This window comes from Heloderma suspectum, chromosome 2 (genome assembly GCF_057233095.1).
Source record: "Heloderma suspectum isolate Gila_16-S chromosome 2, 16-S_ref, whole genome shotgun sequence".
NCBI lineage: Eukaryota > Metazoa > Chordata > Lepidosauria > Squamata > Helodermatidae > Heloderma > Heloderma suspectum.
Window position 1 is genome coordinate 217,159,022 of NC_139459.1, and position 25,705 is coordinate 217,184,726.

The following is a 25,705-nucleotide window of genomic DNA, read 5'->3' on the forward strand; positions in this document are numbered from 1 at the left end:
GTTGTAGGACTTATTTCTGTCTAAATATGCATAGTATTGCACCCTTAGACACTTAAGTCTTAGACAGACCTACTTTAGATCAAGTAAGAAAACCTCTCTCTCTTTCTCTCTCTCTCTCTTTGTAAGAAAGGTTTCAATCCAAATTTAGATAGAAACTTTGCAGGAAATTAGTAATATTAACCTGTTTCTCAGAGTTGTAATTGTCAGTAGTTGGAAGGGCATAATGATGGCACACAGAGCCTGACAAGTTGTCCATCAGCTTCAACTCTCCTTCCAGAGATTCCTGGATCAGCAGTGATATGGTATCAAACAAGTGTCTTTCCTGGGAGGAGTGCCATATAGCATGCAGAAGGATAAGCCAGGCCAAAGAGAGAGGGGTGGGAAGAAAGAGAGAGAGAGAGAGAGAATGTGTAAGAGACAGAAGAGGGGAGAAGAGAGACAGAAAAAGAAAAAAAATGTTTTCAGACAGAACAGTAGTTGTTGAAATGGCCAGGAAGGGAAGACGGAGACAGAGAGGGGAAAAAGAACAGTGCAGTAATACCATGGTCAGAACCTTTCTCAGACATTAGCACACACTAGACCAAAACTAAACACAGTGGTGCTTTAAGGCTGATGGGACACATTGCATTCGACCAGAGTGGCTACTGATAGCTATTTACTAATTAACAAAAGTACACCTACTTTGCAGGGCCATCATACTTGACATGACAGGGAACAACTGCAGCAGCACTAAATGACAATATGCACAATTTCAAATGCAGGTGGGGATGGAAGCCCAGCATTAAGCCTGAAAAATCCACACACTGGCAATGCTGGAGGTGCGCATGGGAATAGCATGACCTTCAGAGGTGCTGGATGGCGCGCAGTGTCTTGTGACTCAAGTGCTTAGACTCTCTGAAAATCAGGCCACTGTGATTTACCCTCTACAGTCTACAAAATGGTGTAAGATTACATTTTCAAAAGCACAGAAAGTGCCTTTACACAGTGGCTTTCAACCACCGCTTTGTCTGCTGGGGCTGGTATGCATAGCTTCCTCCCAGCACTGGTGAAATTGGATGACTCAGGCCTGCTTTGTGTGTTGATGGAGTTGTTATTTCGTAAGGCTGGGTCCTATGCTGCTTAAGTAACTTTGAAGGCTGGAATCACAGGTGACAGATCACATGCCGCCAGCGAATCAGTCATCTTGCACCAGATCACAAATACAGATGTGAGAAGGACCTACCTGATTCTGACTTTCAAATGTTATTGGAGTAGTATAGGATCTGGACATGGGGAAATGGCAACCAAGCTGGTTTGGAAGTCTAAACTACACCCCAAGATTTTGCTGTTGGGTGGGAATCTCTGTTGTCTCCCTCTTTTAGCAACAACTGAAAGCTGATTCACAAGATCCCTTTTGCAGGCTTTTTCTCACCCATCTGATCATTCCAAAGTGTTTGGAGTAATGCACCTTACTGGAAACTGGGCCAATGGCAGGAATTCTCAAACAAAAGCTTCTCCACCACCAACATTTTTCATCCAAGGTGACAAAAAGGGTCACCTGGGATGGGAACGCCCACCAAAAAAATTGCTATGTAAATCAGCCCTGAGTCCCACCATTCTTGCAGTGATACACTGCTGGATGGCAGAGACACTGAGAGAAACAAGATAAATCAGCTTGACATGTGGGAGGAGCTTTTAATGTCAGCAGCAGCAGTCTGGATAGGCTGGTTATGGAAGGAGGGAGATTCTAGAACGGGGTAGGGAATGTGTGGCCCTCCAGATGTTCTTGGACTGCAACTTCCAGCATCCCTTGCCATTGGCTATGCTAGCTAGGGCTGATGGGAGTTGCAGTCCAAAAACATCTAGAGGGCCACACATTCCCTACCCCTGTTCTAGTATGAGAGAACACAGCCCTTTCCTACTTAATCATGCTACAGTAGGAAAGGCTGAATATGCTGCTATAAGCATAAGCCCTCAGAACTAAACTTAACTGGATGACGAATTCTAAAAGGGGGAAAAATACTTGGAACCATTATGACTTATAGGCACCCACATAGGCAGCTTCCTACTCTCCAGATCCACACACTGGTGCATAACCTGCAAACTAGGACATTGCACCTTCAAATGAATAAGTAAATAAATAAAAGGTATGATGTGGTATGTTTGTTTTGGAACATCACTGCTTTCTCCTTGTGCATACTGCACAGCCAGTGCAGAGCCAACCATTTCCCCTATCTGCTGTGTGTAGACAGGTGAAAAATCAGGATGGGCTGTTCATGGGCTCTGTATGACTTGAGGGTATAGGGTAGACTGAGCCAGCTACTCAGAGACAGAACATCCATGCAGAAGTGCACTTAAGTCTGCTTTCCAGACCAACAGCTAACCTTGCTTTGTTGGACACTACGACAGGTCTATAGCAGAAGTGGGGAAACTGTGGCCCTGCATATGCAGTTGGACTACAATTTACATCACCCCTGACCATTGGCCATGCTGGCTGGGGCTAATGGGAGATGGAATTCAACAACATTTGGAGGGCCACAAGTTCCCCACTCTTGCTCTATAATATCAGCACCACTTCAATGCTACTTTAGCTTCTGTGGTTGCAAATCATAATGATTTTGTCACTGGATTAAAAGGAGATCTGAACAAGGAGCACCACAGGGTGATTTACCACTGCTTTAGAACCAGATGTAATGTCTGGAATCTTATGCTGCAATACTGACCTGCCCATTTCAACAGGTCTAACCCAGTTGAAATCCAAATACTCTGGTTTAAGTGATGTATGGCCATCATTTAGTTTCCTTTGACTTTCCATGACAATGATTAAATCTGAGGCTTGAGAAATAATTAACCATCCAATCCTATGCATGCTTATACTGAATCCAATGGGACTTCTTCCCTAATAGGATTGCAGCTTTAGACTCTGTCATGCCTGATATAGTTCTGCAAGCAGGATTCAGAAGGCCTAGAAGCTGTAGAAAATGTTACCCTGGTTTCCAAATGTCAGGCTCCCAACTTCAGAAATGTTGGCTCAAGTGCTTACAGCTGAATACCGATACATAGCACAAAGCTTCTAAAGCAGTATGATGGCTGATAACTTAAAAGCATTACTTTCTATGCAAGCGAGAGCCAATGTGTATGATGACATGAGCCCTTACATTTGTAACTTAATGAACATAGTACATATATTTTATGGAACATGCAAGCAAAGAAGCATGCCAATCACATGAATCACAGGGTTGCATTATGGGAGTTGTATTCCTCTTCCATCATGTGTTCAAACAAACAGCACTTAGGAGTGCAGAGATTTTTATTGAAAGAACAATGGATGGCGGTGGGGAAGAGGAAGAATAATGGACTATCACAATATCACTTGCAAAAGGGGTTCAAGGAATAATTTGCAAACCCTTTTCTAGCAAAGATTATTTCTAAGGCCTTTTTTAAAATTTATTTTTGGCAGAAGAGCAAATATTTTAAAAATGAAAGAAAATATAGGAGACACCTTTCCAAATGTGATGAAAAGAAGAAATAGCTGGCTTTTCTAACTTCTAAAAACTCTCTTGAGTAGCTGATAAAAGTGCCAATTCTTTCCCCTAGTTTTTATCTGCTTGGGTCCTGCAGTTGGTTACACATCCTGATGGCAACATCATTTTGTAAATGAATAGATACCTAACAACAAAAAAGGGCAATGGCTGAACAGTTTACAGTGAACTGAATCTCCCTTGGAAACAAATTAACTATTTGTTATTGAGGGGGAAGGATGGCTTCCAAATGGACCAATAGCTCTCCCTGCCCTGATATGGATGTTTCCAAATCTTTGGCCACTGGTGCTGCACTGAAGTGAACAACTATGGAAGGTATTAAACCAATAAATTCAACTTCCTTTTGTTCTGGAAGGCTGAAAATACAGGATGCCCAGTTATATCTGGCACATGTCTGAATGAATACACTATACATATACCAGACATCCAGCTGGGGGAGTAAACAAGTATCTCATGCAGTCATTTGCCTGGCATTCTATATGCACCAACATAACCTGTCAACTCATTACTCCATTGGAGGAGCCTGGGAATCACTGCAGAGGAGGTCTATGAAAAGAGAACCAGGCCCTCTGTATACTTTCCCTCAAATACAGACAATAATAAACAAGTTGTATCTGAGAAACTAGAACCTCATTTTATATTTCTAGTGGGTGAAGATACACAAAGCCCTTTGCACTCGATTAGTGCAATCCTGTGTGAACAATTGATTTGTTGACCTGCAACTGTTTCATGGGGATTTTACTCTATGCCCCTGTGAATTCTGCAGAGAAAAAGGAATACAACTCCCTTTTATAATAACAATACACTCACAACTTCCTTATGGAATTTGTGCATATGCTATCTGAGAAAAGTATACACCACTCCCCACTTCACCCACCACCAGAGATTCTCACCATAGGATGAACCAATGAGAGCTGAGAATCCACCTTAATTTGCATGGGATTGGCATATCCTCCAGGGCTCTCAGGCCTTTCTCCTGCATTACTGCCCTCCCACGTGAAAGGGTCAGAGGGCGGGTGCTGACCCGGGGTGATTGTCTTCATTTCCATTTCCAGCTCCAGTTCCAGTTCTGCTTCCTCTTTAGCTTCCTTGTTACTTTCCTCCAGGTGCTTCATCAGTACAGCAATCACCACATTCACCAGGACGAACTGGGCTGTCAGCACAAAAGAGACGAAGTAGATAGGCGAGATGACAGTGTTGTAACAGGTGGATTCCTCATCGCAGTCTCGTAATGTGTCCTGGGAGGGAACAGAGGGAAGGGAGGTTGAAATGGCTGTGGCTTATAAGAGAACTTCAGGCACCTATGCACTTAAATTTGCCTGTTGGGCTACTCTGTTTCCAGCTCCAAGTCCAAATGGTTTTTATATGAGTGGGCAAAGCCCACTGTAGAATTTCTGCAAATCAATTTCCTCCACCCCTCCACAATGTTTCTGTGGAAGTTTTGGAATCTGCTCACCTGGCAGACCTATTCTGTCACATTAGTCCTTCCTTGAATTCCCTATTAGCCTGTGTAAGACTCAAACTCTGTAAAAGCTGCTTACTCACTAACTCACTCACATGCACAGTGCATTTAGAACTGTAGAGTATTATGGGAACTGTAGAGAATTCAGAGCCTTTACAATGGCTACAGGCTGTATTGATCTAGACATGATGACCCCATGTCTTCAGCAGGATGGGCTTGATCCATTCTGTGTTGGCTGCAACCTTTGCCATGGATTCTAGGTGCTGGTACACACCAGTGAAACTATTAACATGATCTGGTGCATGCCTAGAGGGCTCTACGGCGACCTAACAAAAAAAGCACCACCCCTGACCTTGACAATTTTCAGTCATTGACAGGGTTTGGGAGAGTTTACCTAATTCAGGAAGCATTGCCTTTGCTCTGACTTTGCTCTTAGTAATGTCAAATCTGACTGCTTAGATGATGTGATCCCTGATTGGCTAGGATCATCCTATGGGGAATTCAAGGAGGAGTAAAGCCCTAGCCAGGCGCAGCTAGAGGAAAGACTGGCACTAAGCAGGATTGAAAAAGGAAAGCAATTTGTACACACATACACGTCCCATAGCTAATTTCTGCTCAAAAATCAAAACGGGGAAATATTCAGCACAGTCCTATCATCAGCTTCTCAAGCCATGAAGATGTCTTCCTCATATTCTTCTATTCAACACTTATTCTGATGGAGATTTTACCTTCATTATCCCATTCCAGTTGTCTCCTGTGGACACACGGAAAAGTGTGAGGAAGGCCATCCCAAAGTTGCGAAAAGTTGCATGCCGTCCTAAGCCCTCACAAGGATGAGTGTCATCACATTCTATATAATGAACCAAAAGTAAAGATGATTAAGCCATAGTTCCTTTATGAATGCCTACTTTATTCTGCTTCAACCAATTCATGCAACAGGTGGAGCAGAAAACTTACCAAGGTCTCCAAACAGCTCCACTCCAAGAGCTGCAAATATGAAAAACAACAACATGAAGAGAAGACCTAGATTCCCCACCTGTAAAGAGAAAAGAAATGGAGGAATATAAAACAGCCATTGATGTATGACTCTCAGTTAACTCTCATTATGAAGGGTGTACCACATTAGTTTCCATTGGATATGCTACCTCTGTCTCTTTCCTCATTAGCCAAGTCCTATCTAACTACTAGTAGCAGTCCAATCCCAAAATGTATTATGCCAGTGAATAAATACAAAGGCTGCAATCCCAGACAGCCATAATGTGGGTGGGGGAGAAATGCAAGTGCAGGTTGAAGTTGTTTTGAAAGTTTTTACTATTTCCAGTCACCTGGCTGAACAGGCAAATCAATTTTAAATGGAAAAAAAGGCTTGCACATTCTACCGGGTGATTTGTTTCCGTAAAAAAAAAGAGAGAAGAGTTTAAACTTTAAAAGCCGAGCACACGCTTCTGCCCTATTAACAGGGCAGCATCAAATGTTCCACCAGCGGAAGGATACCACTTGCAGAATGGGATTTCTGCATCTTCTCCTCCCTCCCTGCAACCCACCATGTGCACTCCAAATCTGCCGGATCTAACCCAAGAACTGCAGCTTTAGGATGTTGCACGCTGCGAGTTGTACAAGCATAACATTACCGATTGTTACATTATGCCAGTGCACCAAGAACACGGCACCAGCATTCCCAAGAAGTTCTGCTGGTACAAATGTTTAGGGGCTGGGGAACTAGTGCTTCTAGGCTGTTGGATTGCTCCTCATTTTGGAGGATCTTTAACTTATATTCTAGAGAAAAGCAGTCGACCACTGAAACCTTCAGACTTCCATTATACCTTTCTGTTAAGTTCCACAGTTAGGATAATTCTAGACCATCTGGTTTATTTGTGTAATTTGTACTTGGAAATACAGAAATTGGCCTGCCTAGTCCACATTATAGCATGTGACCAACACCAAGTACCTTCCCATTTTGGCGTCTTTTCATGGGGAAGCTAGTTCCTCTAAACTGCCACTAACTTTCTCACAATGCCTGTTGTTCATGGATGGACAAAGGTAATTCTATTAAAAAATCTCAGTTTCCTCTGCTGTTGTTTTGGTCATTGCATTATGGTATTTGGTTTGTTTTGGGGTGTGTATGCACAACTGTCGATTTAATTATTATTTATTTAAAACATTTCTATCCCGCCCTATATCATTAAGAGGGCGACGTACAGATAAAATCAATTTAAACAGTATAAAACAATAAATGATTTAAATGCCTAAAACATATTAAACTATTAAACAAACTAACACCAGTTAAAATCTAAACCAATGCATATCTTTAGCTTCCCCCCCACCCCAAGTCAAGCCCACAAACTCAAGAGGAGGAAGCACATATTTGCTGCAGATGTATGAAGAGCAGCAAATGGACAATGAGCTTGAGCAGAGGACAAACCAAACTGAACATGAAGAAGTGCAACAGAACAATTCTGACCTGATCTGTGCAGATACCCAACCATTAGAAGGAAATATTAGCATTCTCACTCAACCCACACTAAAGGTAGTTCTAAGAATGGGGAAGACAAGAGTAAGGGAGAAATGCAAATCTCACAGACTTCTCAAAGCAATGAAAAAACTGCAGGAAACTCAACCGAGGTCTTTGTGACAAGGCGCAAAGGTTACCTGAGGCAGTGCTTGCATGACTGTGTCCAGCAGAGCTCTCATCCCTACAGCCATCTTCAGTAATTTTAACACTGCAGAGAATGAAATGTTCATTACATCATTGCCACAGTACTGGGGTGTGAAAAGGAAATGTAAATTTCAAAAGGACCATCAGGTCCCTCAAGCATCATGGCAGGCGGCCTCCACTGGAGGTGAAAATGCAAGGCCATGTTCTATAGAGTGCTCTGTTGCTGCCAGGACATCAGCAGTTAGAATCCTGTGAATATCTCCGCCTGCCCAGGGGCATTAAGAATGAAACCCCATCTCCTTCACTGACTAAATTGGGTGCTGCTGACACTATGCCAGGAATGCAAACGTGACCTTTTCTCCTGGCAGGGACTACTGCTACTGAGCAAAGTAGACTGGTTTGGAAAGGTCAGGAATCTGCATGATCTACAGACTGAGAATTCAGCTTCAAGCTAAGGAGTTAAGAAGACAAATGCATCCCCATTGATTTCAATGGTAGCAAGACTGGGGAAGAAATAAAGTCTCATTCTTTGATTCTAAACCCAGGATGCACTTAGGGAGTGAACTCATGACCTTCAGAGCTAAGGACTTTATAACCTAATGCTACCACCTCCAGTGGTTCTGTAACAAACTCTTATAATTTGTTGCATGGAGCAGATACCACCACTGATAATTTCCTTGGTTGGGAATATAGATGGCAGTAGTTCATCTATAGTGTTTGTGTTGTTGTGAGGATAAAATGGGACTCAGGGGAGGAAAACCTGTATCTCACCTGGAGCTCCTTGGAGGAAAGGTGGGATATAAATGTACTAAGTAAATAAGTAAGTTAGGATTGTGTTGTTAACCTAATAATAATAGCAGGACCAAGTGCACTGAGATGAGTATTAGCCAGGCAGGTTAGGCTTAAATTGTCGCCAAGGCATATGGGAATCCCTACACTGCCAGAAATTAATAGTTCCTCTGGGACCAAAAACTATGTGGATGGAATGCCTCAGGAGCAATGGGAGACTGACCTCGAGCAATCCTCAGGACCCTCATGATTCGGATAATGGTGGGGTTGATAGGCAGTGATGCATTCACCTCAATCTCTTCCAGCGTGATCCCCATGATGGACAATAGCACTATTGCCAGGTCTAATTGGTTCCATCTGAAGGCGACACACAAATCAAATGGAAAAATCTGCGAAGTTATTTGCCGGGGGGGGGGGAGGGGGGACTCATGTGACAAAGGAATTCATTTCAGTCATTCTAGCACTCATGAACTGACACTCCACCTCAAGCAACTTTTGAGAAGGAAGTGGAACACATTAAACAAAAGATTCATTATTAGATTATAGACTTAGTCAAGTCTGAACACACCACACATTGGAAAAGAAAGGGCAAAACTCTAATTGAGTTAATGTGCAGGGCAAGCCAGGTGATAAAAGAAAGCCAGTGTTGGTTTAATTTTCTTTAAATGTTTTATTCAAGCTAAATTTCCAAGTACAACTCTCACTGAGCCAAGGGAGAATATTTCCAAAGAAAAAAAAGAAAAGAAAAAAAGATTTGCCCTGAGGCTCAGTCACTATTACAGGGCAGGATAGAAGCAAGGTTCTTAGGATTACATGGAGGTCCCCTAGAAAGACCAAAGAGAGGGATCTAATAGAAAAGGAGAACAGGATATTATGTGAGGTTTGTTGAGATGTAATGTTTCACTTTGCATGCTTTTGATATTTAGTAGAGAGAAAGACATAAAAAGTAGGCAAGGCAGGGGTGCAAGGCGATGTTAACTGCATGAAGACCTGAATTTGTTTATTTCCTTACGGTTCCAGGGGAGGGTACATACACATCAATAAAACAGCATTAAAACCAGTATAAAAACCAACGCTCAGTGATGGTGCTTATATGCTCATAGCTTAGTGTCACAGTCTATTCATCTCACTGAAGCAATGATAAATAACTATATCTAGAGACCCAGCCCCACCCTCTACTTCTGTAGCCACACATTGCGCATGAATATTTTGCTGCTGCTCCCTGCCCAGAATGCACCTTGTTTGGGACAGGAAGGCATCTCAATATACAAGGCAGCAACTGCAGCAGGTTGGGTTTTATGGAATGAATTAATCTCCATGACTTCTAGGTTTAGTACTATTGAGCCAGGAGTAGAGGGTGGGGAATGGACATGTTGGTGTTTTCATTTATTTCACCCATCTCTCACTGAGCACATATAAGGCAAGACAAACACACATTCATAAGGAAGCTCCAGCAGCTGCAAGTTATGCCTTACTAGACAAAATTGCCACAAGGGGTTTAGGCAAGTCACTTACTCCCTGCTATGCAAAGCAGAAGCTAGGTTGGATCTGCATTGTCCAAGCAGTGCCTTGCACAGGTGTACTTTGCAGCTGGCTCCTTGCTGTGTTAGTTTCCTACTCCCTTAACACAGGGAGCATTAAAACGGCATCCCTGACCTGTTGCCTGTAGTGGGACAGTTCAGGATCTACCACTTAATTGTGTTCAATGGAACCTAAGCATGTTTCCTCTCAGTGACTTTTTCCCATTTAATGCCACGTTCTCTATAAAGTAATTTATGATCAAAGAAATGTAGAAAAAATATTTTCTATCTAATATGCAGAATCAGGGCTCATCTTACCATGAGGTGGCCCACCTTAGGAAGTGGATTTGGGGTATCATTAAAAGGGCAGCAAAACGTCATTCAGGTTTTCAGCTTTAGGCACCAGATTGTCTTTATTTTGCTGTGTCTGGCTGTGAGTTGTTCTGATGAGTGTATTACCACTAAGACCTGTGCAACCAAGGTCCCATTAGGGCAACTACATCCCCATATTTATACTGACACAAAGTACTGTAACTAAGGTACTTTTTGATAAAAATTGCCCCATCACCCTACAAGGTTTTACGGAGTCATTATTACCTGTCTTGAAAGAATCGTCGAAACCCAAATGCAATCAGTTTGAAAACAGATTCCATGACAAAGATGACCGTAAAGATGTAATTGCAAATCTTCAGAGCTTCATCAAGAACCTGAAAATGTGGAGACAACCTCTAGGTTATTACAATACCTTTAGGAGGATTTGGCTGCCTACAACAACCTGCCTTCCTGTTTTCAACAGGATCCATTCCATCCTTTCCTTAATGAGGAAAAAAAAGGAAAAGCCAGAATGAAGAGGAGGCAGAAATGCAGGCATATCACAGTTTAAATTGTTGCTGCAGTTCTGAGAGGAGATAAGGGCAAAAGTTGGGCCCTGCAATCTTTCATGATATCTGCACACAGCAGGAGCCTTTCACAGCTCAACAAGAGCTGAGCCTGAGCTCCTGCATCTGGATGGACCTAATTCCACTTCAGAGAGGAAGCCATTCTGGACTTAACACATCAATCCTGCCCTTGAGTATCAGAGAAAAGAGCACATACAGTGTCCAGGTTCGGATGATCAGCAGGGGTAACAATGCAGTGTCAGTTGTCTGCCCTGCCCCTGTGCACGCCATTCATGTGATCAGGATTACTCTAATTATCTACGCTGCATCGTGGGTTGCCATGTCATCTGAACCTGGTGTGCGGTACCAGTATAGTGCATTTTCACCCATGGTGCAACCCACAGCTTGCAGTATGGGTTGCAGGGTGGGTGAAAATGTACTATGCTCACACTGCGCTGTGGTTTCAAAGAACACGCAACCTGTGACATGGCACAGGTAATTAGGGTAATCCCGGTAGTGCGACTGGCATGTGCTGGGGCAGGGGAACGACAGACGCTGTGTTGTTTCCCCTGTTGATTGTCTAAATGCATCCAGTGTTTCACAAGTTCCATTAAGAACTGTATTCGAGGGAGTACAGAATTTTATGATGTAAAAATCCCAATTGTGCAAATGGAAATAATTGTATCTAATTGGGCAATATTTGATCAATGTGTGTATTTAATTTTCAGACTTGAAAAAAGAATGTTCAATGTGCAGTGGTGGGTAGAGAAAAAGGATAGGATTTGATCAATGAAGAAAATAGATATGTAGGTGCAACATGGAAAGATAAGATCACTGAAGGAAGGAAAAGGGAACTATGTCTTCACCCTAATCAACTTTGGGATCCCTTCCTGTTCTGGAGCTTACATTTTTCAGATTTTCTTTGCACCCATGATTGCAAGAAAGCTGTTTACTGAGAGAGAGAGAGAGAGAGAGAGAGAGAGAGCGCTTTGGATTAATTATGAGAAATCTGAGGAAGTCATATCCTAGTACAAAAACTAGACTCTTCATGCCTATTTCTAGACAACATTCTAATATCCTCCAGTACTTCCACTGTATTTGTCACTGTTGAATGAAGTTACTAAACAAGATGCACAGAGGACTTGGTTTTGGTTCACTTAGTGCTTGGTCAGTTATGGCAGAAGCTGCAGACTGTACAGTGTTATCCCTTGATAATTATTATCTATTTTAGCTAAACGTAAGCACTTGCTTGTAGCAAGCACATACTACACTAAAAGGTACATACGGTAGTAACAAGATATATATGCCTTTATCAGATAAAAGGGGAGGTGCTTGCATTTCATGGTTCACACTGATTTGGAATGCGAAGAGATCACTGCATGGCTACATTTATTGACAAATCTGATGACAGTATGTTTTCATTTACAGGGTGACAGCAATCCTGTACAACAGGAATGGGCAGAAGGTAGATCTCCAGTTGTTTTAGATTTCAACTCCCAGAAGCCTTTGCCAGCATGGTCAGTGGTCAAGAATGCTGGGAGTTTAGTCCAAAACATCTACAACATGTACAGCAATGCAGGACTCCTGTGGCTATTTCGGGTTATCTAGCAATGTCTAGAGCAAAGGATTTTTTGTCCAGTTTGGTTTTTTCCCCAGTGTGTCATGGAAACACAATGGGAACCATGCCTTTGGCAGTTTGCTGCAGGTTGCATGATTCTACTCTGGCTCTGGGCTTATTATGTCAGGAAGAACTGAGTGATGATACTCGAACTTGGTGTGGCTCTGCCTTTAGGCAAACAATCAGCCAGACCTTACTTCTGATGGGAACAAATACTTCCATAACCTGCAGCCCCTTTCTTTAGCTCTCAAGCCATTGCCTGCCTGCTATCTTGAACTTTGTTCCTGTTATATAGCTAAGAACAGAACAGAACAACACACAGCTCTCACTTCTAGTTCCTATTTGAAAGCTGCCATCATCTTTACAGGGCAAGCTACTCACATGGCCACATTTAGTTGGAAATGGAAAATGCCAATCAAACTGTACTGAGGTTGAGACCTCTTTGCCCCTTCATTGAATCTTTGCTCCTCGTTGCCCCTCCCCTGGTTTTGCCTCATTGGATTGACTCTTGGACTAAAGAACTTGGCTTTCCCCAACACTAAACTCATGCCTGCCCTCTGTTCCAGTTCACAATTGCTGATTTCAGCATATTCTTGTCCTCATCTTTGCTTCTTGCTTTCTGAATGGCTACCCTGATACCTGATCACAACTTGCCTCTATTTCCAGATTTCAGACCTAATCCTGCAATCATGAACAACTGTAAACAAGGCACAGAGTGTCAGGAGCGCCCTAGCAGCCTCTTTCAGTATACTCCAATAGCCAACTCAAGACACAGACGAAAGGATTATTTTTTAAGGCTTTAATCCTTTTACAACTTAATGACTCTTTCAGATGCTAATCACCAGTGACTAAGCAATGAACAGCGGAGTAGCCTATGCTCCGGGTAGGCAGTTGGTCCCTGTTTGAAGGAGAATCACTTGAAGACCCTGAACTTATGGGCTAGGGAGAGATCCTCCCTCTTTCCCTTGGGTCCCCGGGACGCGGCCGTTGCTTGTGTGCCAAACGGGTGCTACGCCTCCCTTTCGCACCCTCCATTGCTCGTCGCTCCCTGCATCTGCGTCGAGTGTCTAGCAAGCCCCCCTCCCGCACTCTCTCACTGCCTGGGTCACTATCTATCTCAGGAATGCCGGCAGGAGGAATCCCTGCCAGCTGCTGTGCCTGTGAGGGATGAGCTGGCTCCATCCTCCTCAGAATCAGAACTGCTCTGGGGTTCTATCGGCTCAGTTTCCACCCTGACACAGAGGCTGTCAAAATTCAACATATGATACTGTGGGACTTGAACACCTGTCTTTTAACACCTGTCTAAAAAAACCATGTCTTTTAATGCCTTGAAGGCTATTGTTGATGTAAAGAGAGATCTGCCAAATTGTCATAGAAATTAACCATGATTCTGTTTTGGAGTACAAATCCTTCAGAGACTTCATTGGCCAAAGTCAGAACAAATACTTTGGCCAATAAAATCTCTGAAGGACTTGTACTGCGAAACAGAATCGTGGTTAAATTCTAGGACACTATGATGATCAACTGATTGAGCAGAGTGTTGCCTAGAATTATGGGGTTTCATGCCCTGAATGACTGCCAACACAGTCCTTGCCTGGCTTCAGTTCTAGAAAACCATAACCAAAAGAGTGGCCTCGGGTGACCAGGCCATACCTTTACATTCCTTCGACATCTTTTCTTTGCCTTCATATGGTAAGAAACAGAAAATAACTCAGAATACATCTTTCGCTGTTATAATGACTTTCTGCTTTCCTAAGCTAATAATTCTGAACCTTCTTTTGCCATTCTGTTAGGAAGAATGCTTCCCACCCACTAACAACAGACACAACTTGTCTAGAAAGGAGGCTACCTATCCTCCCCTTCTAGAGCACTCATTTCAACCAGTTTCTTGCTAACATGCATGTCTTTCTCAGCGTGTCCCATTAAACCATTCGTAGAGGAGGGCTGTGCCAAAGTTGGGATAAGTTTGTGAACATTTTTAGGGCTTTCAGGTAGCTCAAAATGAACCCCTTTCACATCTGTTTGCTGCCCTTCCTTGCAGCTCCCTTAGCACCATTTTAAAAATACACTCTTCTTCCTACTATCTATGTGTTCTCAACATGTAGCCAGAGTGATGGTATCATGGCACCAAATAGCCAATCAGATTTGGCTAACTGGTGATGTCCTGCAAACAAAGCCCTTATACTTGCCCTCATTCTCAACACACAGAGACAGGGCTGGCCCAAGACATTTTGCTGCATGAGGCAAAGGACAGGTGGCTCCCCGCACCATTCCGTGTACAGAAGCCATCCAGACTGACTTTTAAATCTTACTTCAATACTAGTTAAGGGTCAGCATCTGCCACTGCACCTGAGGGCACCAGGCTAGCTTAGGGGGTGCAGGGCAAGCCATATGTCACACACAACTCTGTTCTCCAACACCTGGCACAACTCTGTTCCCCAACATCCCATTGAACAAGCTATGGGTAAGTGGGGTTGACTATCTGGATGCACATTCCATTGAAAGCCAAGCAGTGTGCTGTAGACAAAATGTGCTTTGCTGCACAATTTCAGTGCACAATTTAAGTAGTGGCTTATGATCCAGACAGTGGTGGGTGTGTGGAACCCTGGACCTTGTTATGTGGATGTACAGTGTTGGTTTGACAGGCAACCATCATTATTTAACTACATACCAAGATTGGCTGAGTAGAACGGGCGAAGTGCCTGTGTAGACATAGTTCAGACATAGTTCAGCACACAACATAGTTCAGTATGAAGTAACTGGATCACACAATAAGCTTCCCACAATATTTACAAGACAAACCACCCACCTGGGCCATGCACTCCCACCTTAAACACGGTGCTTCATACCACTGCCTTCTTTTCAGTAACTGTTTCACCTTTGCTTTTGTATTGCATTTATGGCTTCTCAAAGTGGTAGGAAATAAAAATAAGCACAGTACACAGACTGGCAGCCATTTCCATCTAACTGTCATAAGCAAGTGATTTGGCAGTTCATTGTAAGCGGTTGTTATAATTTGAATGTGATCCTAAATACAGGAGTTTGGCACGCTAATATACCAAGGACCTGCTACTTAGCCAAAATGCTGAGTCACCACAGTAGAAATAAAGAGAGGCAGTTGGTTTTCAGTCCCACTGAATAATAAATCCTTGAGGCTGCAGAATAGATTGGACAGTCACCTAATGCAGTAATGGGGTTAAACCAGGCTAAAGATATCAATATTTGATTTAGGGTGGACCTACACAAAGGGCTTTAACCGGCATTGTAATCCCTGGCTTACTGGCTCATCATTTGACACTCCCCACCCCAAACCCCACTACTCATGTGAGACTATCATCATCACCACCACCACCACTACAGTCACTACTACCACCATCCTCCTCATCAAAATTTATACTCTGCTTAAATTAGCGCCACTGGGTTCTGAAATCAGCTTACAATAGAAATGATTAGTACAATAACGGCCAATTAGGGTACAATGCTATGGTCCCTGCAAGGGCACCCCAGAGGCCGTAGGATAAAGCAAGACTCCCTTTCTGCCCTCAGAGAAGGACATCTGCAGGCGAAGAAGGAGGTCCGCCCATGCAAGCTTTCTCTATGCGAGTTCGCATGTCACGATAAGCCAGCTTGAAAATAAGCTCCAGTGGTTTGGTTGTTCACTTGCCTGACAGATGATCAGGAGCTGTGCGGCTTGCCATGGCTTGTTTCCCCCTTATTCCTTCCACTCACTCCTGGCATGTATTCCATGGGCCTTTGCAGCACAAGCTCAGCGGCCTACTCATTAGCAGAGTGGAGGTTTTTTGTAGATTTTTTTTCACCTTCAGGGAGATTAGCGCAAATTTAACACTTTTGGTTTTTCAAATCTATTGGGGAGATTTATGCAAATTTGCTAAAGCACAGTAACTCTGTTACTAGAGCAACACATAATGTACTCTAGTAACATCAGAAATAGAAAGCAGTTCTCCTAAACTTATATTTCTATGCCAATTTGCATGCCTTACTCTGAGATTGCCTTCAGATGTAATGCTAAACATTTAGCATTACTTTTGCAGTCCCTTTCTTCCTTTGCATTCAAGGTGAGGGAATTTGAAGCTTCCTATTGCAGCTTGAAACAAACCACTGTTTCCTGTTTATCTGACTATGGGAAATTGTGGTTTGGACAAATCTGTTAGTTAACAAAACAATTTATCAAACTAGGATCAAACAGCTTTGATATCCTACTTTGTTAAATATGGTTACAAACTATGCATGGAAGATTCTAATTATATGCAAAGGATAAAGCAAGGCAAGGGGGAGCGCAAGTGTTTGAGCCTCACTATAGTGCGTTCTCTCTATACTAAACTATGGTTTAGCATGACATCTGAATATGGCCAGTGTAACTTTGTGGTGTATTTTCCAAAACAACCCTTTGAATGTATGTATGTATGTATGTATGTATGTATGTATTATCAGGAATGAAAAGTAAGTGGACTGAAATTTTGCAATGATAGTCACCTTTGGACAAAAATAAAATGGTTAACATGTTTATTGCAATTAAGCGTCACTATGTGCATGAGAATCTCATAAAAATGGCAAAGGTCCTTCTGTATGGTATTTGGCAAACTAAATTGTGGCCAAAAAATCCAGTGTTCAAAAAAATGGTGCCAAAGTTGAGTATCATAGTGGAACATGAAATTCATGGTTCCTATAATGACCCTTTAAGAAACTAAAAACTGTCTTGTACTTGCTGGATTCCTTGAGTTCTTGCCCCCAGCAGATGACAGGAACAGCATTCACATAAGCAAAGGTCATCAGGTTTAGTCCTTTCTTGAGCTGATGTGTGGTTTTTCTCTGACACGGAAGCTGGCAGAACCAGCATTTAGGAGTGGGCCCAGAGTATAATTTCCATATCTTTGCCAGTTGTATCTTGGCAGCAATTAAAAGTAAAGGGATAAAAACTTCTGTGTGATCTATGAAGACAGCTTCAGTATAGTTTTTAAAAAGTTTAACAAAGGATCCCTTGCGAAAGACTTTCCCACAGAGATTAGTTTTCCAAGGAGAAAAGGTCTAAGACAAGTGCTAAAAGATCCCAACTAACTTAATGTGCAGTTGTTCTGCTAGAACACGTGGAGCTTTTCTACACAAGGCATTTACTGTGCACTTGTCATTCCTTACTCACGGTTGTTTACGGGTTCTTTAGACGGCGATGTGACCCTCCAGTTTCCCTTCTGTTTTTAAGAGCACTTTTGCACGGGGGTGGGGTGGGGTGGTACAGCGGGGAAAATGCAGCATTATTTGTGAAAATGAAACAAAATGCATTTCCTCACTTGTGTAATTGAGTTATTTTGCTGACTGCCTAGAAGTTATGTACTGGAAAAGTAGGCAAGGAAAAGCTGTTTGTGCAGAGCTCAGATCTCCATTCTGTGATGAAATCGAAAGTAGATATAGCAGGTTAACAGCCTCGTGTAGAAAAGCTCTTTGTTGTAAAATGTTGATGTAAACTGATGATGTAACAGAAGATATGGAAAACAAATGGAATGAATTTTCTTCTTTAGAGTTGCCAAAGGCTATAGGCCAGAGGACTTGGGATTCAAAGAAATTACGTTTTCGATGTTCAGGATCAAAACGTTCATATATTATGAAATTCCTACACAGAAGGGACTTCCCTTATAGGAATTAACATGTTACATACACTTAGACTGTAAAGTGTGGCAATCCTACACAAGTGAACATGGGCTGGGAAGCCACCCTTGGCTATGGCTTCCCTCTGCACACAAGAATGCTTGAGGAAGTTGATCTTTCTGAATTCTGAAGTGAACTGATCCATACCTCTAGTCAGAACATAATTATCCTTCAGATTTTTCACGATACAGTTCTCAGCTCAAAAAAATAAACGAAATGCATTAAAATGCCAATTTTAGGATAAGTTTTAAGTACATATTTCATAAGAAAATAAGTTTTAAAATATGTATTTAAATATTAATTTTTGTGTGGATTTTGTAAAAAAAGCAAATTAATGCAGAAATGGCATGGAATGAACTTAAGAAGGAACACATACAAAATTTGCACACAGAGGGGAAATTGACTGATCTGTACATGTGCACCTATTAATATACACACATTTAGGAACAAGCCAGGGTATTATGTGGCAAGTGAAGACTTTCTCTTTTAGACCAGCAATACTTTTAGACCAGCATTTGGTCTGCAAAATAGCTTTCAGTGTTTCTGCTAGGGATGTTGGAGGAATCCATCCCAGGAGTAAAGTTTGCCAAGCTTTAGCATCTCGGCACCCCCAGACTTCAACTCACTTACCTGCAAGCTGTCCTGACTTGATGGAGTTTAAGTTGGGCCAGCTCACAGATTTTTGGGTCCCCCCCTTTAAATTGACATTCATGCAAATTATGCAAATTATGCACAATTTGCATAATTTGCACAAATTGCGCCCATGATGTTGTGCAAATTTCAAGTGCAATTTGTGCAGATTAAGCATATTACGGGCACAGTTTGTGCAAAGTAAGCATACTACAGGTGCAAATTGTGCAAATTAAGCATATTGTGCCCCCATTTATGGAAATTATGGCCTAAATTTGTATAAATTACGCAAATTGTGGCTGGAATTTCCATAGATGTTTCTTTAAGGGGGAAAAAAATCCAAGAAAAGTTCCCAGATTCCTGGAAAAACCCTGCAGCTTGGCTTGCAAATGCAAGCTGAGCCAGGGGCTCTGGGAAAACCTTGCAAACTTAAACAGGACTGGATATCCCCACAATGGCCATCTGTAATTTCTGCTCTGCTGAAATCAAGCTACTTCTAGATACTAGTTGATGTGTTAAAAAGATACTTAGATGCTGACAAATTAAGACTCATTGGTCCCAATCCATCCCTAGCCACATGCAACTAGATTGCAAAATTACTAATGGCCTTCGATGGGGATGTGCATTCCCATGTGCATCCAGCCTTTTTGATGGGGCCTAGATAAGTGTTAAACTCATTACAATACACTAGATCAAAGGTTGGCAAATTGCGGTCTTTCAGAAGTTTTGGTCATAGCTCCCATGATCTATTGGCAATGCTGGTTGGGGCTGATGGGAAGTGTAGGCCAAAACATCTGGAGGGCCACAAGTTGCTCACCCCTGCACTAGATGTTGCTTCTACATGTGGATCCAACAATCCTTTGTTGGATTGGAGCATCAATCTCTTGCTCTGAATAACTATCTTTAATGTCTGATATTTGCCTATAGGTTGCTAATCCTTCCTGGATCATTGAAAGGAGCTCCTTGGCAAATGGGCTAAGTTTGAACTCCTTTGGTTTTATACAAATTATGTAGCCCTTAATGGTTTTAAAGAAAGCCTGAACAGGAGAGGCAAGATGGGATACATTTGCCAGGTCCCTCTGCACAAAGACAATGGTTGCAGTTTTAAACCGTTGGCTTCCATCACCCGGGCATGATTCATGAAAACAGATCCAAATCTTATTATAGTAAAAAGACACTCAAGTAACCTCTTTCAAGTACCTGTCAGGAGCGCCCTAGCTGCCTCTTGCAGTCCCCTCCAATAACCAACTCAGGACTCAGATGACGAGGATTCTTTTCAAGGCTTTATTCTTTTATTACTTTATGATTCTTTCAGATACTAATCACTAGCGACTAAGCAAGGAACAGCACTGGGGAAAGATAGCAGAGTAGCCTAAGCTCCAGGTAAGGCAGTTGGTCCCTGTTTGAAGGGGAACCATGGGAAGACTCTGAACTTATGGGCTAGGGAGAGATCCTCCCTTGTTCCCTTGGGTCCTCGGGACGCGACCGTTGTTTGAGCGCTAAACGAGCGCTACGCCTCCTTTCGGCACCCTCCATCTGTCGTCGCTCCCTGCGTCTGCGCCGAGCATCCAGCAAGCCCCCCTCCAGCGCTCTCTCGCTGCCAGGGTTACTATCTATCCCAGGAATGCTGGCAGGAGGAATCTGTGCCAGCTGCTGTGCTTGTGAGTGATGAGCGAGCTCCTCTCCCACGGATTGCTGTTCCTCCTCAGAATTAGAACTGCTCTGGGGCTGTATGGGCTCAGTTTCCACCCTGACAGTACCCTCCTCAGCATCCAAACTATCTCCCCAGTGAACATCTCTCATTCTTATGGGGGTACAGCACGTTGCATTATGAATTTGTTGTTTGGAATAAAACCATAGTTATTTCTGTGTATATTGAAATGCTATTTGATTCAGCCAAGATATAATAAATAATTTCATGTCTTGATTTAATATTGAGATATGACTATGTGGCTCCCTTTTCAAAAGATCTCTCTTGAGTTTCAAAATAAGTACAATTGATACTGCTTGGTTATATACAGTGGTGTGACTGCTTTCACTGACAAAGCTGGGTGGAAACAAGTCCATTGTATCATCATATTCTCCCCTTCAGTATGGCAACAGCATCAGTGCATCTCCATTTTTCATCCATTTCCCCCCCACGTCAATGGATGCAAATCTAATTCCCTCTTGGAGGGATGACAATGTTTGCTAACTCCCCCAGCATCTACCAATACTTTTCCAGCCTACCTTGGGTTGCTGGTAGTGCTCCATGGCCATGGTGATGACGTTGAGCCCAATCACACCCGTGATGAATAAATCCAGGTAATGGGTGGTGCAGATTTGGTGAATCAGTAGTCGGAAGCGAGAATAATCGGAGTAGTATGGTTTACACTGTGCTTCTGAAAAGGAAAAGAGTGGAGAAGCAGATCAGGTATTTTCTCCCTTTCTTAAGACCAGTTTAGCACTGGTTTCCAAAATGTCCAGGCTGATGCATTCAAATTCATTACAATAAGTCTTTTTTGTTGTTGCAAGGGATGGGGTGGGGGGGAGGGGATTATATGTTACTACTATCATTAATGCATAGCAAGGCTACAAAATCTTGTATCTGTTTAAGCAGCTGCAATAGAACATGCACAACAGCCAGGCTTTCAGGATTAGAGATAAAGTGAGTATAGCATAGAATCATTTCAGGTTCCAAGATAATTTTTAGTATAAAGGTTACGGTTTGAGTATATTATTAAGTATACACATATTTTAAAAATTTATGTAAAAGAAAATAAAAACTACCAGAATTGGAAGGATGTGGTCTATGATCACAGGACTTTATATTAATAGTGGCTTGAAGCATATGTCCCACATTTGCTTCCCCAAGGAGCTTGGGGAAGAAATCAAGTCTTGGAGCAAGTTGGAGACAGTCTGCACAGGCTTTCGACAGGGAGAAGCAGAGCAATGCAATCTTGTATTTAAAGGCTTCCCATTACATTTTGAGGAAGGATGTGTATGTCAAATAATGTTTGCATGCCAATGGATATATGTTCTATTGTACAGATACAGTACAGTGCCCATCTAACCTGGAACCCTGTGTATGTAAAGCATGTGCTTAGCATATGTATGAGTATGAGTGAATAAAGGGTAACATGTTCCAATCAAGGCAGAGGATGGCAAGATTACAGAAGATTGTGACTGGGCAAGCAATGTAAAGTCTTAAGAAGGAATACTGAAACCTGAAAAGAACAAATAGGCATATATTCGTGGAAGTATTTTTTTTTTTTTAAGCAAATGAACACATGTTACAGCATTCTGAAGTGCATGGTGTGGGTGGGTGGGTGGGAGATGTTGGCACCTTAAGTTGTCAGTGCTATGAAAACAATTTATGAAATAATGTGGATGATTGCTCAGTCAGTATTTCTGTCTAGGAAATAAATGATCTTCCATTTATGAGTGATTGCCAAAGTGCCAATGTCCCTCCCTGCTAGTTTCCTATGTTTGGCTGCATCAGGGATGACACTTACTCTTTAGACCCTGAATGTTCTAGCAGATAAACTCATTTACGCACCTAATCTCTAATGAGGAAATGCCAAGTCTGAGTCTATAATTCAGGGCAATTTTCAAAGAGGCATTATAATGTAGCACAAAATGAAAAGGACTGTCTTGAAGATGTCAAGAGTATAATAATATGCCCATAATTAGATGATCAACTGGTTATGAAAATTATTGAGCCAAGAGAATTGAATGGCGTGGTATTTAGCAACACTGAACAAATATAGGATTTCATGTATCATACCGAATAGAAATGTGAGTAGGACGAGGTATGGGTATCTGTGATCTTGAGGCAATGCTAAGTTTTAGGAGATGGCATTTTTGCAGGGAGTGTGTTTACACTTTGCTTCTCAGATAGTCAAGGTTCTGATATTTTAGTCCTAAGACAGGCAGCTATCCAGCTGGCCAATCCATTGGCGTGGTGGAGGAGCATGGCACGTACACCTTTCTTCCATCTAGGCACCTAAAACAATGTGGTGACACATGCCCTTCACGTGAAGGTCTGTACACCCAAGGACTCAGTTTGTGCAATATTTCCCCCTTCTTTGGGATGGAAGGATGAATTGGGCACTTGGGCATGTGAGCCTCTACAAAGAGGGCCCAAGCCACATGTTACCTTGGATGTGCACTGAAGATGGCATGTGTCTGTTCCTCCCATGCAAAATGATCATCCAGCAAGGTAAGTGCCTGAGCTAGGGCTTAGCCACAGATTACACCATGCATTTCTTGTTTGGTTACATGAAACATCCAAATCCACCCCTCACCCCCCACAGACCATGGAGTTTGAGAATCAGAGAGAAGAAACGTAATCATCTAGGAACTTATCCTATGGGTTTTGGTCAAGTGATCCCAAACATTTGCTTCAGTACTTCAAAGTAAGAGGCAACACTGATTCTTGCCTTTGGAGCTGCCAGTCTATAGGTAATCTGACCCTGAATGCCATGGAATAATATTGAAGAAGAGACATACAGAATGAAATTTGATGCTGAATTTATTCAGCATTTCTAAAACAACAACAACACAAAAGCTAGACAGGTTGGTAGCTGGGTGACTCACACCTTTCATCAGAGCTTTCAAATTCTGCATAAATATCCATAAAAACTGAGATATCTCAATGGCATTATGCAAAACTATGAAGAGGAAATTAACTAAAATGTTTGAATAAAATTAAGTTAAGAACTGGGGCTCTGGCTATGAACCAAGTTATTATTTCAAAGAGAAACCCCATTCTAATTTGGTGATCTCTTATTGTTGAATGCTTATCCATAATTCACGTTCAAGCAGAAGAAATGGCACCATTTCTGCCTTTTCTTTGGGAGGATTTATTTATGAATAATTACACTGGAATCCAAGGGTTCAGCTATGACTGGCAGATTAATTCCAAACCCCACACAATAACAAAAGAGGCTGTTAACATACAGCAGGGATTTTTACAGAGATTGTAAAATGTTACCTGCATAGCAACAAAGCATGTGGCAGCATAACCTTATAAGCAGGGTTGCTCATTTTCCATTCTGTATACTATGGGTGAAGACAGACGTAATATTTAAAGAAAAGCCACAGCAGGTTGTTCACCTGTAGCAGGAACCCAGCTTCATAATTTGCATGACAGCTGTCCATTCTATCCTGAAGCACCTTCACTCTTGTCCCTCCTACATGGCTCAGGTGGGCTGATGGCCTTTCTTTTTTAAAAAGAGTTTCATGTCTGTTTACCTGTTTTTACATCCATCCTTTGCCATATTAGAACACTCATATTTAAAAAGGAAACATTTAAAGAAGAGTAGTGTGGAAGGAGATACCTTGATGATAACACAGGCAGTGACCAATTGACATTGGCCCCAGATAGCTTTTGGTGCAATCTTGCACAACCATTTCCCCCACCACCACCCAGAGCTCAGCTCCGGAGAGAAAAGGGTAGAGTTATATGGACTGAATGACTGCTTATAAACCAGTTCCACTGTTCTACAAATCTTAACGTCTGTCTTCACCCTGTATTTGTAACTATAACTCTAGATGGTGATTCAAAGACACACTACTTTCCACTTCTTTAGCTAATTTTAAAATTGGTGCCAGAGAAATAAATCTGTAATGTCATTGGTATAAATGTTTTGGTATCTGTTATTAACTTTATTCATGTGGCACTTTGTCAGCCCTGCTTCTAAATCCTGCTAACCACCAGCTTTCTCATGCTTGGCATGCTAGTTGAGCATATTAGTGGAAATTACACCTTTTACCTTGAAATGAACCACAGACACTGACACCATGCTTCCTGTGGGTTTTAGATTAACAGCTACTGCATTTAGGTGGGCAGGGAACATTCTTTTGAAATAAAATATCATTTTTCTTGCTGGTGTTATAAAGAAGTCAAATTTATGACAGTCTGTAAATATTGGTTCTTAGGAGTCCTACGTAGACCTGAAGTCCATGCCCCCCTATGAAGCAGCATTATTTGTACTTGTAAAAATATAAGAGGTACCAACATCTTGGGAAATACAGACATCTGTCCACGTCCAGGGTGATGAATCATCACACACAATAACACAACATCACAAATACTGCTACAATACTGGGGTCAAGAACAACAGGAACACCACAATTAGTTAGGGATATATTGGAAAGATTAAGAGAACATCCTGACACTGAGAGCAGGGCTGGCATCAGATTTCAGTGAGCTCTGGGCATAGTGATGCCAATGGGCCCTGCTGCTGCTGTGCCCCCTGCTCACCAAAGCTACCTGCATGCTTGCCTGCCAAAGCCCCCCCCCCCCTTATGTTTTGAGTAGCAGCAATCTGAACTAATCAGACACTACCTTGGGGGGGGGGGGCATGGCCAATGATGGCACAGTGCTCTTTAAGGCATTCCTGTGCCTTCATAGGCTGAGTCCCCCTGCAAATGCAGCATCTGATTGGCTTATAGCACTGCTACTCAAAATGTAAGTTTAAAAAACATTTTTTTAAAATCGGGTGCCATGGGGCCTGCATGCTTGGCCACAGTGTTTCCTTTTGCCAGCAGGGCCGAACAGGTGGGTGAGTGGGTAGGGAAGAGAATTGTGGCAGGCATGGGCCCTTGCGAGCCTCTTGGGCCCTCGGCAGCTGCTCACCCATGCCAACTGCTGACTCTGGACCTGATTGAGACGATCAATGATGTGCCCGCGCATGTGTGTATGTGAAAGGAAAAAAAAGTTGGATAAGAAAGCAAGAAAAACAGGAGATACAACAAAAAAAGCTTACAACAAAACACCAGGTGCTGGCAAGTAACACTGATTCTAAATCAAACTGCTTTACTAGGACAGAGTGGGAAAGGAGGCGTGGATTTATATTGATTTAGACTTATACTGATTCAATCAGAAAACAGAGTTTAAACAAATAAAGGTGCTTCAGATATAACTGGCAAAGCACCTCTTCATGTAATGCTGCCATCATCTATTTACATATGATTTCTATTCAGA

At 42.3% G+C, this 25,705-nt stretch overlaps 1 protein-coding gene across 1 annotated transcript in view; it reads right to left on the minus strand.

Moving 5' to 3' along the window:
- The window catches only part of CACNA1G (calcium voltage-gated channel subunit alpha1 G), a 241,986-nt gene that overhangs the window by 29,973 nt on the left and 186,308 nt on the right, over positions 1–25,705 (minus strand). Inside the window, exons 25-32 of the mRNA XM_084837951.1 lie at positions 20,965–21,116; positions 10,546–10,655; positions 8,652–8,785; positions 7,633–7,703; positions 5,941–6,019; positions 5,712–5,833; positions 4,415–4,759; positions 182–322 (exon numbers count right to left, since the gene is read on the minus strand). Of these exons, the coding sequence (XP_084694077.1) occupies positions 182–322; positions 4,415–4,759; positions 5,712–5,833; positions 5,941–6,019; positions 7,633–7,703; positions 8,652–8,785; positions 10,546–10,655; positions 20,965–21,116 (1,154 nt within the window). The remainder of the gene's footprint in view (positions 1–181; positions 323–4,414; positions 4,760–5,711; positions 5,834–5,940; positions 6,020–7,632; positions 7,704–8,651; positions 8,786–10,545; positions 10,656–20,964; positions 21,117–25,705) is intronic.